This window comes from Dipodomys merriami, unplaced genomic scaffold (assembly GCF_024711535.1).
Source record: "Dipodomys merriami isolate MVZ:Mamm:240054 unplaced genomic scaffold, mDipMer1.0.p SCAF_33, whole genome shotgun sequence".
NCBI classification, from domain to species: Eukaryota; Metazoa; Chordata; class Mammalia; order Rodentia; family Heteromyidae; genus Dipodomys; species Dipodomys merriami.
The window spans coordinates 8,741,943-8,755,318 of NW_027204826.1; the positions used below are offsets into that span (position 1 = coordinate 8,741,943).

The following is a 13,376-nucleotide window of genomic DNA, read 5'->3' on the forward strand; positions in this document are numbered from 1 at the left end:
TACATGTTTCCTAAAACATAAGCAGTGAACATACTCTCAATATAAAGGGCAAAACCACATGATCATCTCAAAAACATAGGAAAGCATTTCATATATGGACAAGTCAATCTTTGTAGAATAAACCAGAAAATATTAAGCCCAGAATGGAACTGTATATAAATAAAGGGAACATATCTGGCAATAAACATTATCATGAGAAATTCAAAATTCTCAAGGTAAGAAGCAACAATCTAGTCTTGTCATTTCTATGCAACAGTGTACTGCAGTAAAGCATATTAAACCAGAAAACACAAAAGGCATGAAAAATGGAATACAAATCATTGTCTCCATTGGCAAGTGTGTATAGAAAATGGTAGAAAATACTAACAAATCCAACAAAACACTATTAGAACTAAAAATGAATTGAGCTAAGCTGCATTATACAAGAGCAGTGCTATCAGTTTTAGTTGTCTCTTCAAAAGGCTCCTATTTTGAAAGCTTATATTCCAACAAGGATTTTCAGAATTGTGGCTTGGGGAAATGATTGGCTCAGGATGGCTCTAACTTCATCTATGGTCCTTAACCCTTGATCAATGACAGCTTTATAAAATGGTGGATTTCTTGGTAGATGGTAGAAAGTAGGTGGTGGTCTAGTGTTGGGGAAAAGTCGACTTCAAAGTTCTTTTCTCCTTTCATTGTTCCCTTTTCTTTTCTCTTCACAATCTCTTTATCCATTCATCTCTCCTAATCCCCAATTCCAACATGCCTAGTTTCTTATTGTCTCTTTAGATAGATAGATAGATAGATAGATAGATAGATAGATACATAAATTCTTATTATCTCCAGATAGATAAATTTATAGTTGTATACATACATAGATACATAGATTATATGGATAAATAATAAATAATACAAACATATATGTAAAGTGTGTGTGTGTGTGTGTAGAGAGAGAGAGAGAGAGAGAGAGAGAGAGAGAGAGAGAGAGAGAAGATGACTTGGTTGATTTGTTCAAACACACCTTCTATATCACCACAGTCTAGGAATAAGGATCCATCCAGATATCAAATGAAATATCTGAAAGCATAAACCAACATAATTTTCAACCACAGGACCAGAGTGAAATATGGTCAGGTGCTGGTGGCTCATGCCTGTAATCCTAGCTACTCAGAAGGTAGAGATCTGAGAATGCTAGCCTGAGCAGAAAAGTCCCTGAAAATCTTATCTCAGTTTACCACTTAAAAATAGGAAATGGAGCAATGGCTCAAGTAGTAGAATGCCAGCCTTCAGCAAAAAAAAAAAAAAATCTCAGGCCATGAGTTAAAACACAAAGATCAGCACAAAAATAATAAAAACAAGTATAAAAATTATACAGTTTTACAAGTATATTAATTTTAACTGCATTAGTACATTTCAAAACACAAATACTAGTTGGGTGCTTGACATTTGTAATGCTGTGTGTATGTTTGCCAGTCCTAGGGCTTGAACTGTGGGCCTAGATGCTGTCCTTGAGATCTTTTTTTTTTTTTTTGGGGGGGGGTCCCATCATGGGGCCTGAACTCTGGGCCTGGGTGCTGGCCCTCAGCTCTTCAGCTCAAGGCTAGCGCTCTACCACTTGAGCCACAGCACCACTTCTGGCATTTTTCTTTTTGCTTATGTGATGCTGAGGAATTGAACCCAGGGCCTCATGCATGCAAGACAAGCGCTCTACCACTGAGCCATCTTCCCAGCCCCCTTAAGATCTTTTTACAGAAGCCTAGCACTCTACCACCACTTGAGCCACAGCATCACTTCTGGCTTTTTCTGTAATTCATTGCAGGTAAGATTCTAAGACTTTCCTGCCTGGCCTGGCCTCCAGCTGTGATACTCAAAACCCTGGCCTCCTGGGGAGGAGTAAGGGATGTGGGGGAGTGAAGGGGGGGTGACACTGCTCGAACTCACTGCCTTACATAACTGTAGCCCCTATGTACAGCATCTTTACAATAAAATTAAAACAACAACAACAACTCTGCTCTTGAGTAGACAAGATTACAGCGTGAGCCAGGGGCACTAGCTAAACTAAACTGTACCTTTCTAAATCCGTATTGTGTAGGGTACACGTAAATTTGTTTCAGACACTAAAGAGTTCATGCTAAATGTAAGGGGAAAAAAAAGCACACATGTCACTAGGCCGCAACCATTGGAAACAAAAGCGAAATGGACACTGTCTACGCTGGTTCAGGCCAGCAGCGTGGACCTCAGCAATTTAGGCCCCTGCAGGCCACCGTACACAGGATGAGGATTTCGTCCTTGGTAGCTTGGGAAGACTGAGGGTGCGCCGATTGATGACGTAATCTGGGGCGCGGCTCAGAGCAGCAAAACTTCCTCAGACCGGCCGCCGAGCTTTGGGTGGTGAGCTTTTGGTGATGGAATTCTTGTGTGGTATTAAATAACTTCCCAAAAAGCATATGCTGGCAGGAAATGTACTTCAAAAATTGTTTTATTCTATCGCCCCCCCCATGATCGGAATTTAAGGGAGTTATCTTTACTTTCACCTATCGTTTGTTTCTTCTTTCTGGTCCTGGGGCTTGAACATAGGGCTTGGGTGCTGTCCCTGAGCTTTGTGTTCTGTTACTTTAGTCACAGCTGCATTTGTGGACTTTTGTGGTCGGAGATGAGAGTTTCAGGGCCTTTCCTTTCTGGGCTGACTTCCAACCATCATCCTAAGAAATCAGCTTCCTAGGTAGCCAGCATTGCCTGGAACCCTATATATTTGAAGAAGTATTTAGGGGGGGGCTCATACTTGTAGTCCAATTTCGGAGGCTGAGATTGGAGGATCTCATTTCAAAGCCAGCCTGAATAGGAATGTTTGTGAAACTTTCATCTTCAGTTAGCCACAAAGGACTGAAATGAGGCTGTGCCTTAAGTAGTAGGACACAAGCATTTAGCACAAAAGCTCAGGGACAGTGTCCTGGCTCTGAGTTTAAGCCCCAGAACCGGCACACAAAAAAGTTTTTTTTCTTTTTAATTTTTTTTACTAAAAGGAATTTGATCACTAACGGGGAAATACAAAGTCTCTGAATTCAAAGGAAGTTTGTCTATAACTGTATTGGGATTTAAATGTAAATGTGACCTTCATAAACTTGTGTGTGAGCACACACACACACACACACACACAGATGAGCAGATGTGTGTGCTAGTTCTGGGACTTGAACTCAGGGACTAGGGACTGTCCCTTAGAGTTGATGCTCTACCATTTGAGCAACTTCTCCACTCCCAGGTTTTTTTTGTTTTTGTTGGTTGTGGGGCCTGATCTCTGGGCCTGGGTGGTATCCCTCAGCTCTTCAGCTCAAGGCGAATGCTTTACCAATTGAACCACAGTGCCATTTCCGACTTTTCTGCTTATGTGGTGCTGAGGAATCGAACCCAGGGCCTCATGCATGCAAGGCAAGCACTCTATCACTGAGCTATCTTTCCAGTCCCCACTCCCAGGTTTTGCTAATTAATTGGAGATAGAAATTTCCTAGTCTTTTCTGCGCCTTTAAACCACAGGTCTCACAGCTCTTCTTCCTTATTAGCAATGACTACAGGTGTGTGTAACTGCTTTCTGGCCATGAACTGGCTCTTCAAGATTGATACTACACTGTTAACTAATGCCAGTGACGGAACCAACAAATTACGTAGCCTTAATAACATATAAAATTGAATGGTGATTTTTAAAAATTAAAAAAAAAACATTTTAAGAATTGAAGCCACAAACTGGGTGCCAGTGGCTCATGATTATAATCCTACCTACTCAGGAGGCTGAGATCTGAGAATCACGGTTCAAAGCCAGCCTGGCAGAAAAGTCCATGAGCCTCTTATCTCCAGTAAACCACTAGAAAACTGGAAGTGTCGCTGTGGCTCTGTGGCTCAAGTGGTACAACCCTTAACTTTAGTTGAAGGTCGCAGGGATTCCGCCAAAGCCAAGAGTTCAAGCTCTATGACCAAAAATAAATAAATAATTAAATAAAAGAAAAAAAGAATTGAAGCCACTACTTTATTCGATTTAATTTTATTGTATAGATGCTATAGAGAGGGCTTACAGTTACATGAGTAAGGTAATGAGTACATTTCTTGTCCAACATTGTTACCCCCTCCTTTTGTTTTTCTCCTAATATCCCTTCCTTCCCTTACCTCCCCCATTCTACGCCCCCCCCCAACTTGTAAAGTTCCTTTCCAACATAGTGTCTTGTGAGTATCATTGTTGCAATGGGTCACTGCTTTAACATAAGCTTAGGAATTTTTCTACAAATTCATCCCCCAACCAAGAGGGATATACACCCAGTTGCACATATGTGTCATCTCAGTGACAAAAGGGAGCAATATACTGGTGATCCAGACAGGAAGTAAGACACTATATAAAAATAACTAATGGAAGCCAAGTGCAGTTGGCTTATGGGGATAATCCTAGATATTCAGGAGACCAAGATCTGAGGATCATGGGTCAAAGCCAGCCCAAGCAGTAAAGTCCATGAGACTTTTATCTCTAATTAACTAGCAAAAAGCCAAAAGGGGAGCTGTGGCTCAAGTGGTAGAGCTCAAACCTTGAACAAAAAAGGTCAGAGAAAACTCTTAGGACCAGAGTTCATGCCCAAGGATAAGCATGAAAAAAAAAGTGCTGTAAGCCTGGCGCCAGTGGCTCTCCACTGTAATCCTAGTTACTCAGGAGGCTGAGATCTGATGATCATGGTTCAAGGCCACCCCTGGAAGGAAAGTCCATGAGACTGTGATCTCCAATAAACCTGTAGAAAACCAGAATTGGTGCTGTGGCTCAAGCGGTAGAGCACTCGCCTTGAGCTGAAGAGCTCAAGGACAGCACCCAAGCCCAGAGTTCAAGCCCCATGACCGACCAAAAAAAAAAAGTGATGTAAATGTGGCTGAACAGGAGACTACTTACCTAGGAAGCACAAGGCTCTGTATGCAGCACCAAAATTTATCACTATGTATTTTTGTAAAAACACACTAAAAAGAAATTAAACACTATAATGATATGCCACAAAACATGATGCTTTAAGATGTGTGGCCCTGTGTAAAAAATGTAAAATACACAGGGATCTGGCTTCCTACAGAGACTTTTCTAAGGAAAATGGTTAACATGTACTTGCAAATTTACATTTAAAAAATCTAATGTGGAAAGATCTGGTGAGTTACATTTAGAATCTTCACAATTGGACTGCAAGAGTAGAGCTCTGGCTTTCCAACATCTGTAGCAAGGGCAGATTTATAAGATCAAATGGACCACCAAAATACTGCTGTTGTTCAAGATTACTATAATGGCTGGGCACTGGAGGCTCAAGCCTGTAATCCTAGCTAGTCATGAGGCTGAAATCTGAGGATCAGTTTGAAGTGAGCCCAAGGAAGAAAGTCCCTGAGAGTCTTAACTCCACTTAACCATCAAAAAGAACCAGAAGTGGCATTGTGGCTCAAATTGGTAGACTGCTAGCCTTGAGCAAAGATCTCAGGGACTGCACCCACCCAGGCCCTGAGTTCAAGCCCCACAACCACCACCAAAAAAAAATGTCATGGACTTTGCTGCCCAATCTGGCTTTGGACCATGATCCTCAGATCTCAGCTTCCTGACTAGCTAAGATTACAGGCATTACCCAACAGCGACTGGCCAAGGATTTTTATTTTTATTTGGCTGGTTCTGAAGTCAATGGGTTTTTTTTTTTCTTTTTGGTTGGTTGTGGGGCTTGAACTCTGGGCCTGGGTGCTGTCCCTCAACTCTTCAGCTCAAGGCTAGCACTCTACCACTTGAGCTACAGCGCCACTTCTGGCTTTTTCTGTTTATGTAGTTGTTGAGGAATTGAATCCAGGGTCTCATGCATCAAGGCAAGCACTCTACCACCGAGCCCCCTTCACAGCCCCTGAAATGTATGATTTAAAAAAAAAAAATTGTGATTTCCATCTAACATTTTTAGCCTAAGTATATAGTTACATAAAACTTTACTGTAAAACACATTATTGGGGAAAGTAGTGATAGAACATTGATTATAATTAGATAAATATAGACTTGCATGTATCTAGACACAATGATTATAAATGGATATATATATGTGTGTGTGTGTGTGTGTGTGAATCTATGAATCTAATGAAATTTACTCCACCCATTCAAAAAAGGGCGATCAACTGGCTACCTGAGGCTCAGGCCTCTAATTCTAGTAGTCAGGAATCTGGGGTCTGAGTTTCAGGAGGTCTATCCCCAGACCGTTGGATTCTGACAGGAGCCCTGGGAACCCCTACAGTGGAGCAAATACACATATGCGCAGCAGCAGGCGGGCAGTTGGTGCGCATGCTCGGTGGGAAATCCAGAAACTCCAGGACCACCAGCGGGACATCAAGGAGAGATGGGTCTGGAGGGGAGCGAAGGCCGCGCTGAGGCCCCGTCACGGGGAAGCGATGCGGAGGGGCAGCCGTGGGGAAGGGAGGCCTCCCGGGAACCCCCGCACGTCGCTGTGTGCCGCGGGAGCCTGGGGCGTCCTTTCTGGGGCTCAGGCCTGGCTGTCGGCCCGCGCGGCCTCGGCGGCCTCTTGGCGCCTGGCTCCGTCGCCGTGTTTCCCGTCAGGCCGGCGGTGATCCTCCCGCGCCTGGCGTGGAGCCGTGAAGACGCGGTTCTGCTGGTGAGAGGAAGGTCGGCGGAGTTTGTCTGAGGTGAGTTCCTGAGGTGTCTAGCTGGGTCTGGAGGGGCAACATGGTGGGCATGGGAGCCTTGTTGGGGAGGGAACCTGGGGGGGGGGCAGGAAGTCCCGCCCCAAGTTGACACACCCACACCAGGCCACTGGGCCCGGTGTCAAAGGGAAGCTTGGGGGGCGGGCCACCGGATATAGGGAGGAGGGGCTTCCAGGGAGGAGAGATGCCACAAGAGACACAAGGCAATAGACGCTTCTCCCAGAGCAGAGCAGTGCCCGGGCTCTCCTTGGGATTAAAGAGTGCTCGGGCCACCCTGAGGGGAATCCTGGGCTCGAGGAGAGGCCCACGGAGAGGCCCACAGGGAGGTGAATAGGCCGATGGAGAAGTGGAGGGGCTGGAGGAGAGCTGAGATGCCAGCAGATAGGTGGAAAGATCTGCAGAGATCAAATAGGCCCCTGGAGAGTGGGAGAGACCTGTGGGGAGGAGGAAAAAAGAAAAAAAAAACCTAGCTCCCCCCCTTTAAAAAAAAATGACGGTCATGAGTCTTGAATGCTGGACCTGGGGACTGCCCCTCAGTTCTTCAGCTCTAGGCTAGCACTCTACCACTTGAGCCACAGCACCACTTCTGACCTTTTCTGCTTATGTGGTGCTGAGAAATCGAACCCAGGGCCTCATGCATGCAAGGAAAGCACCCTGCCACTGAGCCACCTTCCCAGCTCCTGTCCCAGACCTTTTGCTCACAGCTGCTGCTCTGCCATTTAGAACAGAGCTCTGGTTCCGAATTTTTGTCGGATTTTTGAAGCACAAAAGCTCATGGGACATCACCCAGGCTCTGGAGTTGAAGCTGCAGAACTGGAAAAAAATCCCTGGCTATTTAACTTCATGTGTGTGTGTGTGCGTGCGTGCACATACGTGCATGCTCGTTGGTACTGGGTATGGGCTGTATTCCTTAGCTTTATTTGCTTAATTTTGTTCTTCATTCCTCAGATTTCAGTCTCAAGGATTTTCCTGCCTAGGTTATCTTTGAACCATGAACCTCATGTCTTCACATTCTGAGTAGAGAAGACTATGTGTATGAATCACCACCACAGCTAACCTCACTATTTATAAGTATGGATTTAGAATGTTTTGTTTTCTTATATTTCCTTACACATCTTAGAATGAACTTCTCAAATACAAACCCAGAAGCTGAGGACAATGGATCACGACTGTCATCCTAGCTACTAGAATGCTGAGATGGGGGAATCACTGTCCAGAGCCATCCCTGATAAGAAAATCCATGAGACTCTTTCCACTAATTAAACACCAAAAAGGCAGAAATGGGCTTGTGGCTGAAAGTAGTAAAGAAATAGCCTTCAGCACAAAAGCTCAGGGACAGCACCCAGGCCCTGAGTTCAAGCGTCAGGATTCGAAAAAAAAGTACTGTCTATGGCTATATAACTCTGTGTGTGTGTGTGTGTGTGTGTGTGTGTGTGTGTGTGTGTGTGTGTGTGTGTGTGTGTGTGTGTGTGTGTGTGTGTGTGTATGTGTGTGTGTGTTGGTTCTGGGCCTTAGCTGTATTTGCATTTGCTCAATTTTGAACTTCAATCCTCAGCTCTCAGACTTTTTGTTGTTGGTTGTGGGGCTTGAAGTCAGAGCCTGGGTGCTATCTCTGAGTTCTTTTTTTAAAGACTAGAACACTTAACACTTTGAGCCACAGAGTCACTTCCCATTTTTGAGTGGTTAACTGGATATGAGAGTCTCACAGGGATTTTCCGCCTGGGCTGGCTTCAAACCACAGTCATCAGATCTCAGCCTTCTCAATAGCTAGGACTACAGGTGTGCACCACCTATTCCCAGCTCTCAAATTCTCAGCAGGGCTGAGAGGACTGGCCTGGCATTATTGATATGTTAGGTGGAAAAAAGAGTTACTGATACATTAACTGGGAAAAAAATCCAGGTCAGAATTTTGACCAGCATGGTTATGAATATTGTTATTTTTTTCAATGGAAAGGGTACTTTTCCACTTACATGGGTCTACTTGCCTTTGTTCAAAGGCCTTTTTGCATTTCCAACATACATGTCTTTTTCTCATTTCTCTTTTTGTCTCATCTCACAATTCCTAGGAATTGTGTTATTGAAACATACATATAAACTTTAGTGCTTGTCCTAGTGTTTCAACTCACGGCCTGTGTGCTGTCTTTAAATATTTGTGCACAAGACTAGCTCTCTTCTGCTTGAGTAACGCTCCACTGATAAATTGGAGATAAGGGTTGTACAGAGTTTTCTGCCAGAGCTGGCTTTGAACCATGATCCTCAGCTCTCAGCCTCTTGAACAACTAGGATTACAGGCTAAACCACCAGGGCCTGGATGTCTTACTTGTATAGTTTTCATTAAAAAAACAAAAACCAACTATTTCACTTGTGTTCACAACATATATGTGTATCACACGTGTGTGTGTGTGTGTGTGTGTGTGTGTGTGTGTGTGTATGAGTGTCTGAGTGCATGGTTCTTCCTTCAGGGCACTTGAATAGCATTTGGAACGCCCTGAGATCTGTGCTGTACAGGGGATTGAATTCAGGGCTTTTCATATGCTATCAAAGTGCCCTGAAACAACCACCATGCTCTCATTGAGTAGCTGACTCTGGGTCCAGTGTAAGAGTAGGGGAGAAGGTGGATGGTGGCTAGCAGCAGCAGGAGAAATTGTTCTGGTATGCACTAGTTGGAAGAACATGTGTAGTCAATCATGCTGATTTTGCTTTTATTTTTGTCACCAATGAATGATGTTTTGTATTTTTTCTTCTTTTGCAGCTTTGTTTTGCTTTTTGAAACAGATATTTGTATCTATAGTTTCTGTGATAGCATGAGCCATGTCCTCAGACGGATGAGTTTTTTCCTTTGCTTATGTATGGACCATGTGTAGTTGGCATTTTTCATCCAAACTGTAGCTATACTCATCTAATTATCTGAATAACCATTTCTTTAGGTTTATATATCTCAAGGTCCTCCAGCTGAAAAGAGAATTGATGCAATTTCAAGTAATTGTCACAGGAGTACATTGAATGCACCAATCCAAATTTACAAGGCATTCAAATTAAAAGCTTCTATAGAAAAATTCCAGCCCACATTGATTCTTCACAGAGTAGATAGCATGTCATATGCCCAGGATAACAGAAGCTAGAGTGAATTTAGTGGTGATGATCAATGAAGGACAACAGATGAATTTCCAGACCATTGTCACAAACATACATGTAGAAAGCCTACTGCTTCATTCATAGTACACCACAACCCAAAGGGGAGCCTTCAAAAATGCTCATATTTATCTCTATGGCTATGGTCATCTTAGGAAAATGCCACTAAATATTTATCTCACCACATAGCAGGATCCTTCCATTGCCTGATTCCTTTCAAACCTTCTTTTTTTTTTTTTTTGGTGGGGGGGTCCGGTCGTGGGGCCTGAACTCTAGGCCTGGGTGCTATCCCTCAGCTCTTCAGCTCAAGGCTAGCGCTCTACCACTTGAGCCACAGTGCCACTTCCGGCTTTTTTCTTTTTGCTAATGTGATGCTGAGGAATCGAACCCAGGGCCTCAGGCATGCAAGGCAAGCGCTCTACCACTGAGCCACCTTCCCAACCCCATCAAACATTCTTGATATACACTGTCGCCTGTACATCTGCAGGTTCTCATATCCTCCAGTTCACTGTGTTTAGGTCTACTAGGGACCTGGTGCTCTACTAGGATATTTAGAGTGTACTTTAGACAATATTTTGTAGGAAATGAAGAGTAGATTTAGTACTCCAAAATTGGAAAATTTGAAAGAAAAAAACAGGGATATTTTATTAAAATCAAATATTAAAATAATGTACAAACACAGACAAACTAAATGGAAAAGTAAAACGTATTTCCCTTGGGGAAGGAAAGAATGGGAGGGAAGCTGCTCTCAGGTGGACAGTGGGAGGTCCAGCATTGGCTCAACCTCCATAGAAAAATACATGGTCAACGATGCATTGTGGATATTTTCCTATCCTTCCCAAGTATAGATGGGTTGATTTGACAGAATTTGGGCAGCTCCAGGTGAGTATCACCTAACAATGACAGGAATATTATCTCTGCCTTTATAACTGGGTGTTTTGTATTTCAGGTGGGTGACCAGAACCAGCTGGAGGCCCACAGGAGGCAGAAGGTGTTGTGCTCCTTAAACAGAGGACGCATACTGCACTACCACGATGTGGGGAACACAGTCCTGTGGAGGCCCCAGATCTTCTGAAGCTGGTGAAGCCACTGATTCCACTATCACATCTGCTGCCATCATGGATGGATCCTCCGCCTTGATCTCAGGAGCAGGTGCTGTGTGCAATACCAAATCTAAGGCTGGAATAGATGCACTGTTAATAGAGGGAGCTCTAGAAGTTGAGGTGGGACTGAATCTTCAAGGAGAGTTTAGTTGAAAATGAGTGCCTATGCCTGAGAGTCTCCATACAGCTAGAGGCTGTCTGACACAGAACACCCACCACAGGACATCTTCCATGATTGAGTTTTACCTAGGGGTTACTGGCCAATTACCAGCCTGGGATTCTCATCCCATGGGGGACCGGTTTTCATCTTTTTTTTTTTTTTTTGTCAGTCATGGGGCTTAAACTCTGGGCCTGGCCGCTGTCCCTGCACTCTTCAGCTCAAGGCGAGTGCTCTACCTCTTGAGCCACAGCGCCACTTCTGGTTTTCTAGTGGTTTACTGGAGATCAGAGTCTCATGGACTTTTCAGCCCAGGCTGGCTTTGAACCATGATCCTCAGATCTCAGCTTCCTGAGTAGCTAGGATTACAGGCATGAGCCACCAGCGCTCACCCAGTTTTCATCTTTATTCAAATGTTCTCCTACCTGAGGACTCCTCTGTCTTTTTGTCTGCCTCCTTGTTCTCCTGCTCCTTTAGCTGAGTGAGGAGGAGGTGTCCACGGACTACCAGGTCTGAGGAAGGCATATGGAGCAGCACGTAGGCCATCAGCTTATTCAGGTTGACCAGGTCCTTGGACTGGCAGAAATCCTCAGGGTACTTGTCCAGCCACATGGCAAGCATGGAACACAGGGTTCTGTGTGCAGTTGGATTGGAAGCAGAGAGAGAGCTGCTGTCTCCTGCCTGAGCTCCTTTACAGCCCCTTGCTGGGAGAGCTCCCATGCAGACACTGCCCACCTCATAGACAGACTTGCATGTTGGGAAGAGGGAGGAGACTCATGTGAACAGAAGAGTCTGTGCAGTTGCTCTGTAGCACTCACTAGAGGCCCTGCTAGGGTTGGATAGTATAAGATTGCTTCTCCATGGGTCTTGGAGCCCACATCTCCCTCTCATCCCTAGTAGACCAGGATATTTCACTCAGCTTTTCCATGAGTGGCGTTTCCTACCTTGTATCCCAAGCCCTAACATTTATCTCACTCTTCAAAGAGAGCCCTTCTCTTTGTCCCAAATTCCACTCACTTCTTTACTTCTTCATGCTCCTCAGAGTTAGGATGGAAATGTGAATATCTGTGGGAAGAGAGGAGGAAGTCATGTTTTCAGTGTCCTCTATTTCTGACCTCCCATGTTGTCTGTGTGAACTGGCTAAGTCCAGGATGAGAATGGGCAGATTCATCTGCACAGTTTCCTCAATTTTACATGAAGGGGTTTGGAATGTGCCTCTCCAAAGTGCATGCTTCATATGTTGGTGCAGTGATCCTTCCCTGATGGCTCAGTGGACATAGGGCTCTCAGTCCACCCCTATGCTTTAGCCCATTCTCCAGCTCCAGTTCTCTAGGGGCCTTGTAGATTGTTTTGGGAACCTTGCTAACTTATGGGAAATGTATCAGAGAGCTTCAAATACAGGATTGCTTCGTGAGTGTCCTGTGTTTAAGGAAGTAATATGTTCCCTCCAAGGAGAACATAGTCCTGGGCAGCCCTCTTCAAAGGAACAAGTTTGGGAAGGCACTGCCTGGTCTCATCCCACTTTTGGATGAGATCAACTTGAAGCAAACTGGGTAGTGTTTTCTAGCTCTAGCCAGCATGGTGGCGACATCACTTTGTTATGGATGGGGCAATCACCTGTTAAACAGAAGGTCCAACACTTGCCCTGTGGTGGTGAACCTCCTATAAGTAAACAGGAAGGCTGGCACGAAGAAGGGATCCTCCTTCTGGTGTTGAGGAACCAGGAGGTTTACCATCTTCTCCAGCAGGCCTGGCTGCAGTGTGCTCACAGTATGGGGCACGTCCTGGGCTGGGACTGGCTCCTTTTCCTCCTGAGGTGGGATCACAGGAGGTAATTGAGAGGTGAGATGGTAGGACCCTTGAAAAATGGACTCAGTGTGATCAAGTGAAGTGAAAAGTGCACAGAATTACTGTGAACAGGACACCTGGGAATTGAGGAGGGCTCTAGGGTTGGCTGGGATGACAGTGAGATAAATTACCTGGGCAGAGTTCATTGGCTGTGGCGCAGCATTTGTGCCATTTGTGTGCCTTTGGAAGAATTCCCTGAGGCGTCAGAGTCGGGGGTGAGCCCGGACCCAGCGACCACTGCGGGATCTCCTGAGACCTGAGTCCCGGGATCTTGGCAGACAGCAGGAGAACATCCTCCTTCTTCAAGATTGCTAGCCAAGTGAGCTGGCTGCTGTTGATCTGGAATGTTGTTGCCTGGCTACCAGGATTCCATGTTCAGTTGGCCCCATCTTAAAGACGTAGGCTTCCCTCCCCAGTACCCCTTCTTCTTGAGCCCCTTCCTCGTATAAGGCCTCCCCAGAGGACTC

At 44.9% G+C, this 13,376-nt stretch overlaps 1 protein-coding gene and 1 long non-coding RNA gene across 5 annotated transcripts in view; one reads left to right on the top strand and one right to left on the bottom strand.

The window, feature by feature from the left end:
- Positions 1-10,437: 10,437 nt before the first annotated feature.
- On the bottom strand, positions 10,438-13,235 carry LOC138842001 (ral guanine nucleotide dissociation stimulator-like). Of its 3 annotated transcripts, none has more exons than XM_070043091.1 (5): positions 13,041-13,235; positions 12,679-12,872; positions 12,079-12,126; positions 11,487-11,695; positions 10,438-10,956 (listed from the first exon to the last, which is right to left on the bottom strand). In XM_070043091.1, exons 1-5 carry the CDS (start codon positions 13,053-13,055, stop codon positions 10,805-10,807), a joined length of 618 nt encoding a protein of 205 aa, XP_069899192.1. In that variant the 5' UTR covers positions 13,056-13,235; the 3' UTR covers positions 10,438-10,804. The 3 variants fall into 3 exon arrangements, with proteins under 3 accessions (XP_069899192.1, XP_069899191.1, XP_069899193.1); XM_070043090.1 differs by having other exon boundaries at positions 10,438-10,980; XM_070043092.1 differs by having other exon boundaries at positions 10,438-10,994.
- The window catches only part of LOC138842002 (uncharacterized), a 29,123-nt gene continuing 26,506 nt past the window's right edge, over positions 10,760-13,376 (top strand). For both annotated transcript variants that reach the window (XR_011376556.1, XR_011376557.1), the window contains exon 1: positions 10,760-10,953. This is a non-coding gene — a long non-coding RNA (uncharacterized lncRNA). The remainder of the gene's footprint in view (positions 10,954-13,376) is intronic.